The sequence below is a fragment of the Columba livia genome, chromosome 25, assembly GCF_036013475.1.
Source record: "Columba livia isolate bColLiv1 breed racing homer chromosome 25, bColLiv1.pat.W.v2, whole genome shotgun sequence".
NCBI classification, from domain to species: domain Eukaryota; kingdom Metazoa; phylum Chordata; class Aves; order Columbiformes; family Columbidae; genus Columba; species Columba livia.
Genome location: NC_088626.1, coordinates 509,828 through 529,473, shown reverse-complemented (window position 1 = coordinate 529,473; position 19,646 = coordinate 509,828). Strand labels below are relative to the sequence as shown.

Below are 19,646 nucleotides of genomic sequence, written 5' to 3'. Positions count from 1 at the left end.
CGCTCGCACTCAGCTCAGGTCCGCAGCAGGACCGCAGGGCCTCCCGGTCCCTCCTCTGACAGAGCCGAAGGAACGCAGCTCCCCATCGCTAGAGTGGTGTTTCCCACCTAAACCCGGGCTCCTCGAAGGCAGAACTGCAGAGAGCCGGCGGGGGTTGTGCCGCTCAGAGCGATGCCACAAAGTGTGGCGATGTTGGGACGGTTTCAGGAGCTTTGCAGCAGGAGGAGATGAACTGTGGACTGTTTTCAGCTGATGGTAAATTAAACGTTGTACCGTGCTGCAAAGGAGAAGCAGGAGACAGCGATCCCGCTGTGGATGCTGGGGTCAGTGCAGGCTAATGACTGATGTTTACTGCCATTTGGCCCCATGATGTCCCAGTTTCCCGAAGACATTGGCTCTCTCCTTTTCCATGAGCTGAAGACGGAGCCCCGGCCTCTTGCAAGATCCCCCTGCAGCGGGAGCTGGCCGGGAGAGGGCTCTGCTCAGCCAGCCAAGCAGGTTCACCAACATCAGTGGTAATTTAACCATTACCATCCAAGTCCAGTATTCACAATTTCAGGTGGGAGTGGGATCTCCAGGTTTGGGTTTTCTTGGGGAGGTGCTTTGCCTGCAGATATTGAAAACGGTGCTGTTATTTAAAGTCTCTTACTGTCATAAAATGATAATAACACTTCTGTTTGCTCAGCTGGGCTCTGACCACTGCCTGTGGTCCCTGTTCCCCTGCCAGGGGTCCCAGGAGCTGTGGCGACCCACGGGCTGCAAACGCCTCGCGGAGCTGCGGGACGGGGTCTCGCCGCTGCTCCCACTCCACCTCCTTCTCTTCCTCCTCCTCCTCCTCCTCCTCGCAGGTAAAGCGCTGAGATGCCACAAATGTGTCGCGTCCAACGAGAATGACTGCAACAAGCAGGGCTCCCACAGCTGCCCCCAGTACGCCGACGCCTGCTCCACCATCACGGCGCCCAGTGAGTCCCTCGGCTGGGGGTGCTGGGGACACTGGGGGGCTGGAGGGGACCGGGGGCAGCCTGGGAGCTGGATTCCCCGCGCCCCCGAGCAGCAGGGATGAGCCGCTTGTTTTCAGTCCTCGTGTGCCTTTCCTTGCAGACAGCGTCATTAAGTCCTGCTCCTACAAGTCCTTCTGCGACCAAGCCCGGCGCGGGGGCTCCGGGGGGGCCACCCTGCAATGCTGCTTCAGCGACGACTGCAACGGGCCGGCGCGGGGCGCCCGGAGCGGCGGGGGGGCCCTGGTGCTGCGCCCCCCCAGCCTGCTGGCGGCCGCGCTGGCGGGGGGGCTGCTGCTGCGCTGGCTCTGAGCTCAGTGGGGGCCGGGGGGCAGCCCCACGTAGCTGCTTGCTGCCGTAGCCTAGGGACGCTCAAAGCGAAGTCGCCACCAGGCAAATAAACGCTGCAGTTGAAAACCGTGTTCCCGGCCGGTGCTTCTTGTTCACGGGAAAACTGTCACCTCTGCAGAACGGCCCCAGCCCAGGCGACGTGGCTGCCCAGTGCTCCCCAGCCCAGCACAGCCCCCTGCCAGCACACTTCCCCCACGGCGGTGCTTTTGGGCTGCTCTGGGCCCATTTGAGGGGTTTCTCTCCTCCTGTGGCTGCAAAGACACGGGCCTGGATGGACTATAAATGTACTTGGTGTGAAATACTGGCCAAGCCTGCTCGGTGCAGCTCTCTGCACTGCTCGGTGGGAGGAAACCATCCTTGGGACCCCCCCGGCCTCTGCAGGGAGTCCTGCAGCCAGAGCCCCCAGGGGCAGGCACAGGGACCCGACCCAGGAGGTTTTGCAGTCTAAGGAGAGAGCAGGAAAGAAAAGGGAACGATGGAGGAGGAGAGGAGTGGGAATCCAACTGCAAGACACATAATGCAGGGCAAGCCCCTGCTGCTCCTCCAGCAAAGCAATGTCAGGAGTTTCCCATAGTCATAATGCAAGAAAAAAGGGAACAGGTACTGAAACTGAACAGAGCAAGCTGGAACAGAAGAGAAGAAATAATCCGGCACACTTAGATTCAGCCATGGAGCTCTGCTGCAGGATGCTACTGAAACAGGGACCGCTCTGAGTGCTGCAGCGTGACAAGTCCTCGAGACCTGGATCTCATGGGGTTGATGCCACCCAGGAGGGACGCTTGGCTGCTACCACCAGCGAGCAGATGTCCCCAAAGCAGATCATTCTGTGTCTGCTGTGGGTCCTGCTCCTTCCCCTGGGTACACAAAGGATGTTTTCCTGTGGGGGACACTGGTGGCACCTCCAAAGGCCCTGGGGTAGAGATGTGCCCTCCTGCTCCTGCATCTGCTGACGGGTGTCTCGGGGGGCTGGGGGGCTGCCCGCACCCCGGGCACGCTACAGCAGCAAAACAGACAGAAAAATCTAGGAGGAGAACTGAAAGGCTCTGTGAATAAAGGAAGAGCGGCAGTGTGACCAGCTGCCGTGTGACCGTGCCCACAGAAAACAGAGCCGCTTCAGACCCCGGCGCGAGTCACGAGGGCTGCGAGAGCTGCCCTGGTATAAAAATACTCTGGAACAGTTGAGTCTCCGCAAGGCTGGCAGGGACCAGGAGCAGGACACACAGGGCTGGCGGGGACCAGGAGCAGGACACACAGGCTGGCAGGGACCAGGAGCAGTACACACAGGGCTGGCGGGGACAAGGAGCAGGACACACAGGACTGGCAGGGACCAGGAGCAGGACACACAGGGCTGGCGGGGACCAGGAGCAGGACACACAGGCTGGCAGGGACCAGGAGCAGGACACACAGGGCTGGCGGGGACCAGGAGCAGTACACACAGGGCTGGCGGGGACCAGGAGCAGGACACAGGACACACAGGCTGGCAGGGACCAGGAGCAGTACACACAGGGCTGGCGGGGACAAGGAGCAGGACACACAGGACTGGCAGGGACCAGGAGCAGGACACACAGGGCTGGCGGGGACCAGGAGCAGGACACACAGGCTGGCAGGGACCAGGAGCAGGACACACAGGGCTGGCGGGGACCAGGAGCAGGACACACAGGGCTGGCGGGGACCAGGAGCAGGACACACAGGGCTGGCGGGGACCAGGAGCAGGACACACAGGGCTGGCGGGGACGAGGAGCAGGACACACAGGCTGGCAGGGACGAGGAGCAGGACACACAGGCTGGCAGGGCAGGGCCAGCGCACACCCGCCTGACACCCTGTCTGCGCTCCCTGCCTGGGTGGCGCTGAGCCCACTCAGCATGGGCACAAGCGTGTTTACGTGGGCAAAGCTGCCGCAGGCTGGTGGCATCACCACCGAGACGGCCAGAGCCTGCCCTGCTGGCCACGGGGCCACGGCCCTGTGCTCACCCCGCGGAGCAGCCGGCCCCACTGCCAGGCAGCAAAGCTACTTCTCTAACCTCTTTGTTTTCTCTTTGTTTGTTTGCTTCTTTTTTCTTGTCAGTCTAAGTATAACCCAGATGCTGTGACCTTCATTTCCATAACTGGTGGCTTTTCATGCTTCAGGTTTTGGTTCCCTTATAGCAGCTTCAAAAGCCCCAGAGAGAGCTCTTGGCACTTTCAGACTCTGGTTCCATCAGTGTTTGCTGCTGGGTGAGGATGGGCTTTAGGGTCTGTGGCCGTCCGTGAGCGTGGGAGACGGGCAGCACAAGAAGTAACCCACTGGCTTCATTAGGGGATGATCCTTCCTTTAAAAGGTACGAGGGGCAACACCAAAATCCTGCTCTGCACAGCAAAAGGGGCTTCCAGGCCAGAGCCGCCGGGGTGCGCCGGCTGCAGTTTCGGAGCGAGGGCTCTCGGGGAGCGCTGGCAGCAGCCGATGTGGAGGGAGGACCTCGCTGTTTTTCTCCTGATGTAATTACTGGATGATGCGTTTTGGGCCGCAGGGCCTGGCAGGGCGGGGGGCTGCGCTGCCCCCGCGGGGAATCCACGGAGGGCTGAGAGCAGGGAGGGCAGCGGCTCCTCCGACACATGGCTACGGTCACTGCCACCGGCGCAGAGAGCGGTCGTGACTGCACGGTGCCTTTATTTAATGGCACTTAATGCGGTGCTTTGAATGAGGGTAGATGGAGAAGAGCCCTGCCAGGGTCCAACAGGGTATTTCTGTAAAAAAATAACCTCTTGTGCAAAACACTGGGAGGGCACCGCTTGGCGTCCATGAGAGCACGGCTCCCCGCGTGCCGTCGGTGGGGCCGGCAGCGCCAGCATCGGTTTCGCCCGCGCTGGGAGAAAGTGCTTTGGTGCAGATGCAGCTCCAGAGAGAAAGCGGGGACTTCCCGAGGGTGCAGCCCACGCTGTCCCGGCGGGGAGCGAGTGTTTCCTGCTCCCCGAGCCCACCCTGAGCCTGAGCAGCAGCTTTGCTGTGTGATGCTCCTGCAGGAGCCGCGACCCAAACCGGGCACTGGTGTCCACCCAGCGCCACCCGGCAGCACGCGTTGAACGCCCGGTGAGAGCCGGTGTCCCTGCTCGTGCGGCGCGTCCGCCGCGGGCTGCAGGAGGCCGCTCGCTCCGTGACAGACTGTGGTTTCGTCTGCTCCCGGGGCGGTGATGCGGCCCCACAGCACAGTCACACAGGAACGAACACACGTGGTTTCGGTAGCAGCGTTTGGGCAATCTTCTGCAACATGGGGGGGGGGGAAATCTTTGTTCTAAAAATGACCCAAGCCATAGGAAATGCTGGGGGTTGAGGCAATATGTTTGCTTAACACCACTTTGTACATACAGCAGGTGCTTTACTGCGTGCATTTGCTCTGGGGAAAAAACTAATCTCCAAATGCATAGCACTGGATTCTCAAAACTAGAGTCTTGCCTTAAAATGCAAAAAGGAATATCTGGGCTGACAGAACCGGGACCTGAACAAAACTGGTGGTGGTGGCCTGAGTCCGACGCAGAAGCTGGGGCAGCTCACAGTCCCAGGCACACGCTGCTCTCCTCTGCTCGCCCCTGTTTGCTCAGATGCTGCTGCATTTGACATTACACACCACAACAAACCCATGGCAGTGGGGTAAAGTTTTGTAAAGCACTAACAGTGCCCGGCACGGTTTGGAAGCTCTGGACGTTGCATTTGCACCAGCGCAAGGGCTGACGGCGGCTCAGGACCACCAGAGCACGCCCGCCCTCCGAAACTCCTCGTGCATGAGCATCCACCTGCTGCTCTGTGAGTCAGCAGCACAGGCACCGCTGAGCATGGGACTCTGGTGCCAGACAGGGGCTGGGCCGGGGTCGGTGGTCTCAAGTTGTCCCCACGGACCCGGGAAACTCTTTGCCAAAACGTCCCGGTGGGTGAGCAGGAGCCGTTGGGAGGACGCGGGTTCACCGAGCGGTTTTCTGCGGGGCTCAGGGGCTTTGCCGGGAAGGACCGGAGCCGGGGCTCTCGGAGCGGGGCAGAGCCCGGGACCCGCTGCCCGAGCCGGTGCCGCGGCAGGTGCGCGGGGGGTACGCGGGGCCGCGCCGACACCCACCGCCCCCCGGCCCGCCCCGCAGCCGGCGCCCCGCACTCACATCCGGGGCCGGGTTTGCTAATGGGAGACGTAATTAACCCGGAAAGAAGCGGCGGAGGAGCCAGGGGCACACCCCCTCCGCCCGGCCCTCCCGCCCCGCTGCGCCGGCCATGCGCGGGGGGCGCAGCCCTGGGACGGCGCGGGGTGAGTGCGGGGCCGGGGCCGCGAGTGGGCGCGGAGCCGCCGGGCGCTTCTCCGGGGACCCCGCGGTGTCCCGGCCCCGGCCGCGGGGGTGCCCGGCAGGACTCCTGGGAAGGGTCTGCCCCGGCCGCGGGGTCGGTGCCCCCCGGGCTGGGCTGGAGGCGGCCGGGGGTCCGCTCCGTGGGGCCGGGGATGCGGCAGCAGCTGCTGTGGCAGCAGTTGGAAGTGTCCGTGTGTCCTCGGGGGGCAGCGGCGCCCCCGCCGGGGCTGGCGGTGGGTGATCTCTTGTGCACGGTGCTTGCAGCGTGGGGACGGGGCTGGGGTGGCGAGGGCTGCGGGTTTGGGATGGGGTGCCTGTGGGAGATGCGGGGGTGCTGCACGCATTGAGCTCTGCTTTAGGTCTGTGGGGTTGGTGGCAAACGTGCGGGGAAGATGTGGGATCGGCAGCTATTCAGAGCGTGTTCCTCTGGCTGTTTTTCCATGGTGAGATGAAGAAATGTATCGTCGCTGCTCCCAGCCTGCCTTTCAACAGGTTAATTATTTCATTAAGGCAAATGTCTGGAGTGAGCAGGAGTTAGTGGCGCTGCCTACCCCGTCTGTCTCGCGTGTCAGCCGCTGACAGACGTTGGCAGGGCCAGCTCTGGGAACTCCTCTGCAAGGCCAGGTAGAAGGAAGTGGAGCTGCAACCGCTGCGCTTGCAGCCATCGCCCTGCGCGGCCGGGGCTGCGGGTGCCACAGCTCAGAGCCCTCCTGAAACCGCGGTGGCTGCTCTGCAGCCCAGCCGGCACCGGGGCAGCTCAGACAGAGAGAGGAGGAGGAGGAGGATGCCGCTGCCTGCAGGTGCGATGGGCCACGGAGCTGCAGAGGTGCCTCTGGCCGGCGGTGCTGCGATGCTCTGGATGGCGGGTCTGCCGTTGCCTTGGCTCTTTCTGCCGTGGGTTTCCGTGGGTCGTGCTCCTGGGGCTGTAGCTGTGCAGCGGGTGCTGGCAGCGGGACGTGGGCAGCGGGACGGAGTGGGATGTGGGACGTGGGCAGTGGGACGTGGGCAGTGGAACGTGGGCAGCGGGACGTGGGCAGCGGGACAGAGCGGGACGTGGGCAGCGGGACGGAGTGGGCAGCGGGACGTGGGCAGCGGGACGTGGGCAGTGGGATGTGGGCAGCGGGACAGAGCAGGACGTGGGCAGTGGGACATGGGCAGTGGAACGTGGGGAGCAGGATGTGGGCAGCGGGACAGAGCAGGACGTGGGCAGCGGGACGTGGGTAGCGTGGCGGTGCGGCACAGCGCCGGGCCTGGGGCTGCTTCCTGGAAAGTCTGGCTGTGCGATGGCACACGAGGCCGTTGAGCCAGCGGTGACCGCAGAGGGGCTGAGGTGCCATTCGGAAGGTGCCCTGAACCTTCTGCGCCCTCCTGGGAAGCTGTTCGCTGTATCTCAGGACCCAGGCGAGGGGGTACTCTTTTTTCTGTGAGCCTTCTTCTGTAGTCTACTTGCTCTTGCCATCTGAGCCAGAAAAGGGTCGTCCTTTGCGGTGGGATATTGTGGCTCTGAAGAAGCTGGGTAGTCAGTTGTTTGGGTGATGGGGAAGAGTCCTGGAAGCCTCTGATGTGCTTCGCTACAAAATGGCATAAACTCATAAAGGGGCTCTGGTAACGAGCTCCTGAGGGCCTGGCTTAATGCAATGCCCAGGAAGTTCAACTCACTGGATGGCAGATGACCCTCCGTGAGCTGGACTCGGACATTGGCCGTAGATTGTCCCCTCCTGTGCCCAGTGCCAGTGCGATGGCCGTCGTGTTTCCATAAAGGATGTCCTTTATGTTTAGTTTAGTCTCGTGTCCTTCCTACAGCAAACACAAGTTTGGGTCTTGCACGGAAATATTTATGACCTGGAGTTTACAAAGTGCTGTATAAATAGTGCATGTTGGTGCAGACTGAGGGTTTGCTGCTTCTCCCAGAGCTCCTGAGTAGGGGGACGAAATACCCGTGATCTGGGGGAGCCGGAGGTGCTGCTGTTGTCCCGTGAAACAGTGCGGTGCTCGGTGGCTGCGAGGAGAGGGACAGCGGGACGGGGACAGCGGGACGGGGACAGCGGGACGGGGACAGCGGCTGGGGCAGCTGCGGTCTCCTCTGCCCAAAGGTTTTTGCATATCCAAGTGCAATCCATAGTCAGCTCACACAGGAGATAGAGCTGGTTTGTGGGCTTTCAGCTGAGCCCACGATAATTAGGGATGGCGGGGGGACATAAGGAGCTGCAGGTGCAGCCCCGAGGGGCCGGGCGCTGGTCCCTGCGCTGCCTGCCGCACACCTCAGCTCTGCCGCATCCCTCTCGTGACCAGAAATATCTGGACTTCTATTAGCAGTGGGAGGGAGAGGTGATTTATGAGGCCTGCTCTGAACGCCTTGGTAGGGTTTGAAGGCACTTGGGGATCTGCTTTCTGTGTGCTTCCTCCCACCCACAAAAATAACCCCACAAAAAAGCATTAAAATGTGAAGTGCCCACGTAACCTTGCGTCAGGGCAAACGTGTTGTCTTAAAACAATCTCTTCTGCTGAAGAAGTTCAGTTTCCCTCTTAGAAAAGCCCTGATACTCATCTCGGAGACACTGGTGATGAACTCTGAGATCCTGACAACAGGTTGACTTGTTTTCTGCCACCTCCACCTTTGCAGCTGCAGCACAGCTCTTGCACAACCCTCGTTGCTCAGGGCCGCGCTCCACGGCAGCTCTTCAGCTCAAAAATAGTATTTCCTCCTTTTCTGCGTGAGATCTCTCATCCGTGCAGCCTCCGCCTCTGGCACCTGTGCGAGTCCCCTGTGCTGCCGGCCAGGCCGCGGCGGGCTCAGCCCGCGCCCCGGGTACCCGCTGCCTGCATCCCGGGTACCCGCGTCCCGGCTGGGGCAGCGCCGGGAGGGCCCGTGCCCGGCAGAGCCGGTGCCACAGCCTGGCCTGCGGCAATGGGTCATTGTTTTCCCTGCTGACTTGGCATCCTGGCTGCACAGAGTTTCTGCTGGAGTTGCAGATTGTTTCCCATTTCCTGGGAGTGCGCTCGGGCTCTCCGAGCACGCAGCCCGCTCCAGGATTATTTGTGGTCACGGTTCTCAGGGATCCAGTGTCTCAGGTCCAATCCTTTGTGGCTGTTCTGTCCTCTGTCAGGGCGCTGAGCCGTGGCACGGGGCTGCCCCGCGCTGCTGAGCAGGAGCAGCTCCCAGGGGGGCAGAGCACCCACCCCGTCCCTCCTCCGCAGGGTGATGCGAGAAGGAGCCCGGCATGCCGTACTTGGACCGACAGAACCGTATCTGCGGGTTCCTGGACATCGAAGAAAATGAGACGTGCGGGAGGTTTCTGCGGCGGTATTTCATCCTGGACACGGCGGCCAACTGCCTCCTGTGGTACATGGACAACCCGCAGGTGAGCTCCGCGGGCTGCCCGGCCGGCGCCTCCTCGCGGTGCCCACCGCAGGATGCTCTCTGCTGCATCACTCATCTCTTGGGGTCTCCCGCAGCCACGACCACCTCCCCATGATTGCTGTGGCTTCCAGGGCTGCCCCGGCGCAGCTCACACCCCCAGTAGCCCACAGAAGGGCTGTGCCAGTGTGCAGTGCTGCATCTCCCTTGTGTCTTAGTGTAGAGACAGTGGCAACAAGTCAGAGAAGGGGCTATCCTAGAAATACTTATCATAGAGGTGGTGTCACGCAGCAAAAGCACTTACGGCAGGAGCGGGGCGGCTGGGGGAGCTGGAGTTGGGGTCTGCTGTTCCTCATGTCTACAGGAGCTGCCCCAGATCTTGCGGTCGAGCTCACAAGAGCAAGAGCTGAAGCTGAGCTCTGGGAAGACCCTGTTGGAAACGCCACGGTGCTTGAGCGCTGCTCAGGCTGGGGAGGCACCTGAGGAGCATCCGGCAGCAGATTCTGCTTTGTCCTGTTAAAAGGGGAAGGGGAAGCGCCCACAGCTCCAGGCCAGGGCTGCGCAGGTGGAACCGTGGCCCGTCCTGGGGCCGTGGGGAGCGGGGCCGTGGGGACGGCCGTGGGTGCAGCTCAGCGTGGCCGGTCCCAGCTGCGCGCGGGGTGCGAGATGAACCAGGTGCACGGGGAGGGAAGCGGCTGCTGCCTTTGCTGCTGAGCCCAGTGGCACTGACCGGCAGCCCGGCTCGCTCTGCCGCCCCCTCCCCGTCACTCATTAAATGTTTTGCAGAACCTGGCCATCGGTGCGGGTGCTGTCGGATCTCTGCAGCTGACCTATATCTCCAAGGTAAGGTAGGGAAGGGTGGAGGGAAATGAGTGTTCCCCGTTGTCCCCGTATCCCGGTGCCGCTCCCGGGACAGCCGCGCCGGGCTCAGCTCCGTCCTGGAGCCGGATGAGGAATCGGACAGATCTCTCTGTTCCTGCTGAGTCATGGCTTATAAATTAAGTGCAGATGAAGCAATGCTGGGAGGATGAGCCTTCTCCATTTCTGAAAGAGCTGCACTTATAAATTATATATGCTTTAGTCTAAATGAAAGTTGCTGCAGGACGGCACTTGGTCACAAACTACAGGATTAGGTTATGCCAGCGGCTTTAACTACCAACTGTAAATATGCCAGAAAAATGGAGGTTTGCTTGAGAAAACATATTTAAACGTTATAGACTGGCTCTGAAGGAGGAAGCCTGTCAGAGTAAATGTTCCACGAACGCTGTGCTTGGAGCCCCAGGGAGTACTATTCTTATATAAATGATTCCTGCTCTTTAGGGAGAAACCACTGCTATTTTGCCTCAATTTTCTTAATTGTTGACAAGAGCGACTGTGTTAGTCCGGCAGAAACTCCGGTTCCACGCCTTTGGCAGCTCTGGGCGCTTCGCTCTGCGGCGCCGGGGCACGGCAGGGGTGAGATGTGCCGGCGTGCCAGAGCTGTGCCGCGGTGGTGGAGATGTCCCCGGGCTCCCGCGGTGACGCGCGGTTGGGCTCTGGCCCGGAGGTGCACGGGGAAGGGCTGCGTGTGCTGTAGTGTTTAATGCTTTCTTGAACTGGCTCTGCTGCAGGTTAGCATCGCCACCCCGAAGCAGAAGCCGAAAACTCCATTCTGCTTTGGTGAGTGATGGGCACCCCCGGCGAGGCCGTGCTGGGGGGACACCCCGCTACGGGGGCTGCGACTGGGAGTCGAGAGGTGCTGTCCTGTTGGTTTATTGGTTAATTAGTGTTAATAATGCCAAGCACGGGGTTCCCTAACTCTTCCTTTTGTTCCCGTCTTTGACAGTTATCAATGCCTTATCCCAGCGCTATTTCCTACAAGCCAGCGACCAGAAGGACCTGCAGGACTGGGTGGAGGCGCTGAACCGGGCCAGTAAGATCACGGTGGGTTCATTCTGCTCGTCACCGGTGTTGGGGTGCCCTGTGGTGACGGGCTCCTCGGTGAATGTCCCGACGTGGCTCCACCATGTCCCTTTGCCAGGCCAGAGCTGCGCGGTGACCCCTGCAGGGCTCTGGCTTCAGGCAGAGAGGTTCCCCCGTCCATCCCCGGGGATTCTTCTGCTCTGGGTTTATTTTGCTGCTGTTTGCTCATGCGGTGTCGCCCTCCCTGCCCAGCTGCTCTGGGGACGTGTTTGCACCCTGGTCTTGGGGACATTTCCCTCCTGCGGGCTGGGGTACCTGTCACCGACTCCTCACTGCATCCGTCTGTGCTTCAGTATTTATTCACTCAGTGTTTGTTCCTCCTGGAACGCCGGGTCTGGGGAGGAGGCACGGCCGATGCCCGGCGCTGGAGGGCGTCACGGGCAGGTCGTGCCTGGATCTGGAGGGGTTTGTCTGCCATGTCCTCTCGTTCGCTGCCGTGTTCATAGAGCCATCGGTTGATGGTCGCTGACCCGGTAGCTGTTGGAGCCCGCACCGCTCGGCTGCCGGCCGGGATGTGGGATGCGGGACATGGGAGGATGCTGCGTGCATCTCGTGCAGCGCCGGCCGCACGCTGGGCTTGGGCTGGGCTGCACAGCATTATACCGGCTCATGTGCTGATGCATGTTGTTCCTGGTTCATAAACTAAATATAAGGAAAAATCATGGCAAATGGTCTAGGATTGGGTCCCATCAAACACCCTTTGTTCTTCGATTTTCTTTTTTTTTTTTTTTTTGTTCAAAACCACTGGAGCATTGTGTTGTTCCTGCGGGAAACTCATGCACAAGACCAGACCTGGCTTGTATCTTCTTGTTGTAGCTGCAGACTGGCTGCACGGGCTCTGGCTTGTACCTTCTCTATGTGTTCAGGTGATATTGGCCACAAAAAATCACCTCCAACACTGAGTACGGATTTTGCCCAGAGCCCGTCACCACCCGTCTCGGTGTCCCGTGGGCCGTTACCTCGGGGTGACCGCCGCAGGCACCGGGGTGCAGAGCTCTGCTGCGGCTCTGGCGGGAGCTGCTGCATGTTCTGTTTCCGTGCCTGGGTTCCTGGGGCTGCTCCGCGCTGTGTGGGTGGAGGCGCAGACGGGCACGGGGAGACGTTCGGGCTCTCATCGGGGTTTCACCGTGGCATGAGCATCGTGCTTGGGAGCACCACGCCGAGCACCGTCCTGGCGCTGCACGGCGTCGCCGCTCCCCGCGCGGGCAGGAAGGATGGGGCAGCGGTTTGGGTGTTGCTCCCGGCGCAGAGATCCAGGTTGGGCTTCCGCTTCTCACCGAGGCTTCTCCTCTGCTCTTGGCACATCGGTTCCTGTGTTTCCTCACCCTGCGTGAGGCCGCGGGCAGCGCTGCGCGGTGCTGGTGTCACCATGACAAGGGACCCGCGCGGTCCTGCAGCAGGAGGCTGGGCTGGAGCGCTGTGGGGACGGCTGCAGCTCAGCCTCGTTAGGCAAACGCTCATTAAGCCTCGCTGTAAGTAGAGCGGGGACAATTAAAGGAGCGAGTGTCCCACAAACACGTTGGGCTGCAGAGGCGAGTCGCAGATGCATGGGAGGTGATGCTTAATTATTCAGCAGCTCTCATCTCCCATCGCAGCACCTCCTGCACACCGCCCGCGCGGGGCCCACACCCTCCGTAACCGCGGTGGCTTGTTCATTTGGTGCTTTTTAAAGGGACATGGCTGCATTTAGAAGGACAGAGGTGGTGGTGCCCAGTTCAGGCCTAGGGCTGCGCGCCCGGGTCATGCTCCTCATCCTGTCTTTCTCCCGTAGGTGCCGAAGGGCGGCAGCGTCCCCCCGGCCACCGAGATCGCGAAGCCGCCCGTGGTGCCCCAGGCCCAGGAGAGGAAGCCCCAGGTGGCCTATAAAACCGAGATCATCGGGGGGGTGGTGGTGCACACGCCCATCTCCATCAACCAGGTGAGCTGGGCTGGAACCCGGTGACAGCAGCACCTGCGTGGTCTGGCTGTCCCCCGGGTTTAAGAGCAGCTCCTCCCGGGGCTGAGCAGAGAGGCGGCAGCGCGGGCAGGACGCTGGTTAACCGCGCCGGGGCTGCCATGGTGATGCTCAAACCTCAGCCGAGCTGGAGGAGGGGGATGGAGGGATGAGGAAGGAGATAAGTGCAGATGTTTCACCTCCGCCACCCTCCACGCTGCCGGGGGAAGGGCGGGTCCAGCCCTCGGGTGGGTGCTGGGTGCCCCCCGTGCAGCGGGTGCTGGTCTTGGGGCCAGGGGAACCCTGGTTTTTCTACCTGAACTCCAAACATCACAGTTTCTTTTGGGAGAATTTAGCTGTGAAGTTGTGCAGTGGAGACTTTGTGGCTTTCCCGAGCGGTTTATTCCGGTGGTATATTGCCTGCTCCGGTTGGGAAGCATCCCTGCTTTCCACTTGGGGTTGTCTGGCTCCAGCTCCCAGCTATTCTGCCAGATGGAAGAGCCCCTTGTACCTTTGTTTCCCCCCAGGAAGGTCTGCGGGCAGCCGAGTCACCTCTTGGTGTTTGGTGAACCAGGAGATGATGTTCTTTAGCTCCCCTGCTGCGAGGGATTGTTCTTCAGCCCTCAAATTGCTTTTCTGTAGCCTTTCCAATTTCTTAACGTTGTTTTTAACATGTGGGCACCAAAAGGGTGCGTAGTGCTAAGGCAGCAGTCTGAAAAGCCGCGTGCAATGAGCTGAATCGGTTCTGGACTCTGGTTCATTGCCCTGCTGGTGCCCAGGCGCTGCAGTTGGCCCTTGGCACGGCGCTGCGCTCGGGGCTCGCTGCGGCTCGGTTCCGTCCTGCCTTCTGGCAGGGAATTCCCCTCCCGGCTCTGCCGGCCCCCGTAACCCTCTGCTCCCTTTGCAGAATGGGGGGGACGGCGGGGAGGGCAGTGACGTGGCCGCCCACCCGCTGCTGCGGCGCTCGCAGAGCTACATCCCCACCTCGGCCGCCAAGCCACCCGCCGGGCCCCCCGTGCTCAAGAGCGGCTACTGCGTGAAGCAGGGGAACGTGGTGAGTGCCGGGGGCCCTGCGCCCCGGGGGCCCAGCCGGTGGGTGGCCCTGGGCTGCTGCTGCCCTGGGGGACGGGGATGCTCCGGGGATGCCCCAGGGGTTGGGGATGCTCCGGGAGTCAAGGATGCTCCAGGGATGCTCTGGGGATGCCCTGGGGGTTGGGGATGCTCTGGGGATGCCCCGGGGATGCTCTGGATGCGGGGCCGTGGAGAGAGCAGCGGAGCCCAGCACCAAGCAGCTCCCTCCTCTCTTTTCCAGAGAAAGAGCTGGAAGCGTCGTTTCTTTGTTCTGGATGAGTTTTCCATCAGTTACTACAAGTGTGAGCAGGTGAGCAGCCCCTGCCGCCCCTCCGGCCCCTGCCTGGGGCTGCTGTCATCCCGTGCACGGCGTGGGCTCCGCGGGAGCCCCGGGGACCAGCCCGGCCCATCGCCGTCTCCTCTCGTCTCCGCAGGACAAGGAGCCCCTGCGTTCCATTCTCCTGAAGGACATCTGCAAGGCCCACGAGTGCCTGGTCAAGTCGGGGTAACGCTGGCATCCCTGTTTCTCTGCCGGGTTGTGCCAGGGCTGGAGCAGCTCATGAGAAGCTCCGGCTGCTGGGGGAGCACTTAGAGATGAGGGTAAATATGGAATTTTTCCATCCATGTTGGTTTGTGGGTAGCGACTGTCTATTTCTTGCTGTTCCTAGTGACCTCCTGATGCGGGACAACCTCTTTGAAATTATAACGAGCTCCAGAACCTTCTACATCCAGGTGAGGCAGCCGGGACCGGTTCAGTTTGCTGGAAGGCGAGTTCGGCTCTGGCAGCTCCTGCAAACGGCTGCTGGGCACGGGGCACGGGCAGCGCGGGGGAACCGCGGGCGGTTTCACTTCTCCTGGGCTTATTTATAACAGCGGCTCTTTGCGTGAGCAGCAAAAAGCGGAGAGAACAGCACAGGGCGATCCGGCGAGGGGGGGCAGCAGTGGGGGTGCTGCGCACGGTGCTCCTGGCCCCCGCAGCGCCCCCAGCACCGCGAGCCCCCAAAACGGCCAGCGGGGCCGGTCTGACGCCGGTGTGTTCGCAGGCGGACAGCCCCGAGGACATGCACAGCTGGATCCGCGCGGTCACGGGCGCCGTCCAGGCCCTGAGAACCCGCCCCAGGGTAGGTCACGTCCCTTCTGCTTCGTGTTTAGTGCCAAATGAAGAGCGCGCCAACGTACAAGATATTTATTAGTGGACTGTGTGAGCGCTCGGTCGGCCCGTTTCCAGGATGCGCCACAACCCAGCGCGCACTGTGCGTCTGTCCTTGCAGGAGATGTCCTTCATGAGATCCAGCTCCCTGGCCAGGGCCGGGGGGTCCGCAGCCCCCTCCCCGCCGAGGCAGCTGGAGGAGAGGCGAGCGCTGAGCAGAGCCCCCTCCACCTCCTCCTGGCAGCCCTGGACGCCGGTGCCGAAGCAGCCGGTGCCGGAGGAGCTGCCGGCGCCGCTGAGGGACTCGGTGTTCCTGCCGGCCTTCCCGGAGCACGACGCCGGCGCTGCGCCAGGAAAGCGCCTGCGGCACAAGTCGGAGCCCCAGCATCTCAAGGAGAAGCCGTTCGCCTTCGACCTGGACGATGAAAGCATCCGGACCTCCGACGTCTGAGCGGGTGCCGAGCCGCTCCCCGGCTCTGTGTGCTCTGCCGGGTCCCCGCAGGGCATGGCGCTGTTTTGGGACGGCCGGTGCCCTCGTGCCCACCCGGCACCTCAGACCAGGCTCATACGGTTGTCCCGGTGGGGTGAGGCGCCCCCTCCCTGCAGCGCTGCTCCGTCTTCCCTGCGGTACAGGACGGGCTGGACCCGCGTCTCGGTGCCGGCTCTCCCAGGAGCGGGTCCCGACCCGGCTCTGCCACAGGGGCTCTGTGTTTCGGGAGGTGCCTCGGACAGGGTGGCCTGCGGGCACCCGCGCTGCCATTGCCGCATCATTTCCCCCAAAAAGCAGAAGGAGGTCTCAGAGGGGTGAAGGGGAGCGCGGCCTTTCTTGTCCTTGGAAAACCACTTTTCTGCCTTCTGCTGCTCAGCCTTCCCCAGGCAGCGCGGGGGCACCGGCGTGCGCCCCCGCACAGGGACACGCCGCAACTTCCCCTTGTGGTGACTTTTTCCCTGGGAAACCAGCTCCTTACACTGCCTGACTAGTGATGTATTAACAAATCTGATGGCTTTTAATTACTTTCTTTTCATACCCATGGCCACTGCCCATCCCAGCACTGGTGGGCTCATTGTTCTTCCCGAGCCGATCCCAGCGCCGGCGGGCTCGTCGGTTCTTCCCGAGCCGATCCCGGCGCCGACGGGCTCGTCGGTTCTTCCCGAGCCGATCCTGGCGCTGGCGGGCTCATTGTTCTTCCCGAGCCGATCCCGGCGCTGGCGGGCCCGTCGTTGTTCCCGCACTGATCCCGGGCGGGCAGCGGGGTGACGGTGGCTCCCAGGGACAGGAGGACCCTCGGGGCGGTGTCAGTTTTGTGCTGTGTCCAAAGGGGGTTGTGTGGAGATGCTGGAGAACACTGAAACTACGAAAATGGGTGGGAATTGATGCAAACAGTACAGGGCAAGTGTTAATATTTGTTATTTAATTGTAGAAATCTAGATCATGCTGTTCTTTTTTCTTCTCCTTTTTGCTTTATTTGCTCTAGTGTTTTAAATCCTGTTTTTTTTAGGCTGGCTTGCTGCTTGGCTCATAACATGATGTTTCAGGAGTGATTTAATAGTTTGGTAAGCCTGACAATCCCAGTCGCAGCGTTTGGTGATTGCGCTCTGACCTCCTTTCTGGGAAACGTCAGCTGCAGAGGACGATGCTCACCTTGTGCGGGGCTTCAGAGCCGTGGAGCTTGATCATTGCAAAGTTCCTCGGGCCTGGGATGGTAAAGCAGAAGCTCGTTGCACAATTAGGGTTAATTATCCAGGAGAAAACTCCCAGCGGCTCCCTCGTGGTTGCAACATTCCCGTTTCTCGTCCCCACCCTCCGGCGCCCCGAGGCAGCACGGGGGCTGAGCCGCTGTTCCGCAGGACGTGGTGCTGCTGCGGGGGGAGTGTCTCCCCACCCCGAAGGACCGCAGATGCAGCCAGACCCGATGGAGCTTTGCAGTGACTTTTAAAGCAAGGTGCTCCCCCCTCCTCCCCGTGCGCCCCTGCAGCCGCTCCTTTGGGAACCACAGCGTGTGCCGCGTTCCCCGCGTTGCCGGGGCTGCGGGCGGATCTGAGGGATCTTGCGCAGCAGTGGGTGAGAGGGTTTGCTCTTTCCTATGGAGCGCCCAGCGGTTTCAGCCGTTCCTGGGTGCGCTGGCTGTGGAGTCCAAGCGCTCTCGGGGCTGGGGTGCCGGTTACCCCTGCCACCCCCGCCTGCGGATGTGGCTGCGGGACGTGGAACCTCTGCTTTCCCGGGGTTTTGAATAAAGAAGGAAATCGCGGTTGCTTTTCCAGGCTGTGGGTTGCGCTGTGCTTTGGTTAACGATTGCGGGGAGAGCCTGGGGGGGACAGGCTGCAGCAGTGGGGGCACCGCGGTGGCGGCGGGGCCAACGCCACCAGCTGTGCCGCTCTGACCGGGGCAGCAGGACACCCGTGGGGCTGATACCCACGTGTCCCTTCACGCAGCCCGTGACGGCCCCGTGCACGGGGCAATGGGCGCCTGCTGCGGGCTGGCAGCTGCTGCGCTGGACGCGGGCCGATGGGGCTTGTGCACGTGGGATTATCATCATTTTTCTTCTTCCTGGCTCCGTGCGTAGCTCCCCTGCCCCACGGGCTTTCAGCGCCGCTGTTCCACTGGCCTGAAGCACGCGGCGGTTTCACGAGGAAGCCTCCCACCGCCTGGAGACCCGGCCAGCTGCCACAGTCGGGTCACACGTGACCTACACGAGCTACCAACCCCATTCCCGGGAGAGGAGGAGTTGTTGCAATAAACCGCAAACCAGACTGGAACAGGCAGAATTCCTGGCCGCATTGAACCCCGTTGCAGGTCCAGTGGAGGCAGAAGTAACACAGGCAGAAATGTGCCAAATGCAAACAGCTGGAGGGTCACTGGTTTGCAGAACTGCGTGTGAGCAGATAGCGTCAGTTTGCTGTATTCTACATCAAATGTGACCCAACTTTTGCATATCTGGACGTTGTGTCTTGTTCTGGCTGTGACTTACTGCAGCTTCCTTTTCCCGTTTTTATTCAGCTCGGGAGGTGTTCAGGCTGCAGCTGGTGGGGGTTCCTCTTTTGGGTGCGTGGGCGCTCGACGCTCGCCCCGTTTCGGTGCCACCCGCGCCCTGCGCCGTGGGCTGGAGGGGTGACCAGGCGGGTGGGAATTGACCCTTGGCCCCTCTGACCCCTCCCCAGTCTCTATAAACACAAAGGTTTGCGGAGTCTAGTGACACAAAACCCCACGCTGGCAGCCTGCATCTGCGTGTGCTCTGCTAATACTGAGAATAACTGCAGTCAGCTCCTTCCAGGCTTTATTAAGATTCGTTTGAGCACCTGTGTTTGCAAGGTCTGATTTCTTAACCTGTTACCCCCTGGAGAGGAATCCAGGTTATCTTAAACAAGCAAAATATACCCTGAACAATTTTGTGTCCGAGATTTGTACAGAGGCATCAACAAGAACAATTGTTCTGCGCACTAAGCTTTGTCAATCCGCGTTTGCGCGAGGCAGAGTCCGTCCCATGCGGTGGGACCGGAGCCCGTCCGGCCCCGCAGAGACGCGCCCGCTGCGGTCGGTCACCGCGTCCTCAGTACACGGTGCACCAGTTGCTGCCGTCGCTGGGCATCAGCCCGCCGGTGATGAGCAGGATCAGATCCACAAACCACCAGATCCCCAGCCCTCCCAGGGTCAGCAGCTTCCCCACGGCCGTGCCCGTGTGGCCCAGGCAGAACCGATCCACGCCGAAGCAGCCCAGGAAGAAGGAGTAGAGCAGCGTGGTGATGAAATAATGCCCCGTGTACCTGCAAGGGAAGCGGCCGCGTCAGGCGGGGCCGTGCGGGGGAGCCGCCCGCAGCCCCGGGAGCGCCCCGGCCGGCCGCGCTCTGCCAAGGCCCGGGGCGGCGGGGCCGGGGCGGCGCGGGGCCGGGCGGCGGGGCCGGGGCGGCGGGGCCTACTTGACGCAGGGCCGGCTGCCCCGCAGGAAGCTCCGCGGCTCGGCGCACTCGATGCCGTCCAGCGCCCGGCACTGCACCCGCGTGTGCTCCACCTCGCCGTAGGCCTGGCCGCCGAACTGCGGGCGGGACGGCGGCTCAGCCGCGGGCGGGGGCTCCGGGGGCCGCCGCGGGGCCCGGCCCGCCCGCCCCTCACCTTCACGCAGCCGTGGCCCAGCTCCTGCTGCGCCGTGGCGTTCCCGCCGTGGTCCACCGGCTCCTCGCACTCCACGAACTCCTCGGGGCTGCGGGAGGGAGCGGGGCGGTGAGCGGGGGCGAGGCGGCCGCTCCCCCCGCCCCGGCCCGGCGCTCACAGGTACGTGCAGAGGACGAGCGGCGCCCGCGGGTCGCTGTAGGCCCAGGAGGCGGCGGGCGGCGCCGGGCCGGGCCCGTGGGGCGCGGAGCCGTTGCGGGCGCCGCGCGCCGCGCCGTGCAGCAGCAGCAGGTTCGCCAGCAGCGCCAGCTGCCCGCACAGCAGCGCGTAGCCCAGCGGCCAGCCGCGCCGCGGCGCCATGGCGGCGCCCGCTGCTAGGAAACGCCGCCACCCACCGCGCCGCCGGCAGCCAATG

At 62.3% G+C, this 19,646-nt stretch overlaps 2 protein-coding genes across 8 annotated transcripts; one reads left to right on the top strand and one right to left on the bottom strand.

Moving 5' to 3' along the window:
• The first annotated feature begins 3,493 nt into the window (after positions 1–3,493).
• Positions 3,494–17,388, top strand: PLEKHA2 (pleckstrin homology domain containing A2). Of its 4 annotated transcripts, none has more exons than XM_013369869.3 (12): positions 3,494–3,668; positions 8,851–9,014; positions 9,797–9,853; positions 10,621–10,669; positions 10,836–10,933; positions 12,744–12,890; positions 13,813–13,959; positions 14,218–14,286; positions 14,411–14,481; positions 14,645–14,708; positions 15,020–15,097; positions 15,248–17,388. In XM_013369869.3, exons 2-12 carry the CDS (start codon positions 8,874–8,876, stop codon positions 15,575–15,577), a joined length of 1,251 nt encoding a protein of 416 aa, XP_013225323.2. In that variant the 5' UTR covers positions 3,494–3,668; positions 8,851–8,873; the 3' UTR covers positions 15,578–17,388. The 4 variants fall into 4 exon arrangements, with proteins under 4 accessions (XP_013225323.2, XP_064896874.1, XP_064896875.1 ...); XM_065040802.1 differs by lacking the exon at positions 3,494–3,668 and adding an exon at positions 5,463–5,615; XM_065040803.1 differs by lacking the exon at positions 3,494–3,668 and adding an exon at positions 5,625–5,885.
• Positions 17,389–18,384: 996 nt separating this feature from the next.
• On the bottom strand, positions 18,385–19,641 carry TM2D2 (TM2 domain containing 2). Of its 4 annotated transcripts, none has more exons than XM_065040824.1 (4): positions 19,398–19,638; positions 19,235–19,322; positions 19,042–19,157; positions 18,385–18,888 (listed from the first exon to the last, which is right to left on the bottom strand). In XM_065040824.1, the coding sequence occupies exons 1-4, from the start codon at positions 19,589–19,591 to the stop codon at positions 18,675–18,677; spliced, it is 612 nt and encodes a 203-aa protein (XP_064896896.1). In that variant the 5' UTR covers positions 19,592–19,638; the 3' UTR covers positions 18,385–18,674. The 4 variants fall into 4 exon arrangements, with proteins under 4 accessions (XP_064896896.1, XP_064896895.1, XP_064896898.1 ...); XM_065040823.1 differs by having other exon boundaries at positions 19,392–19,637; XM_065040826.1 differs by lacking the exon at positions 19,042–19,157 and having other exon boundaries at positions 19,398–19,641.
• Between the last annotated feature and the right edge of the window lie 5 nt (positions 19,642–19,646).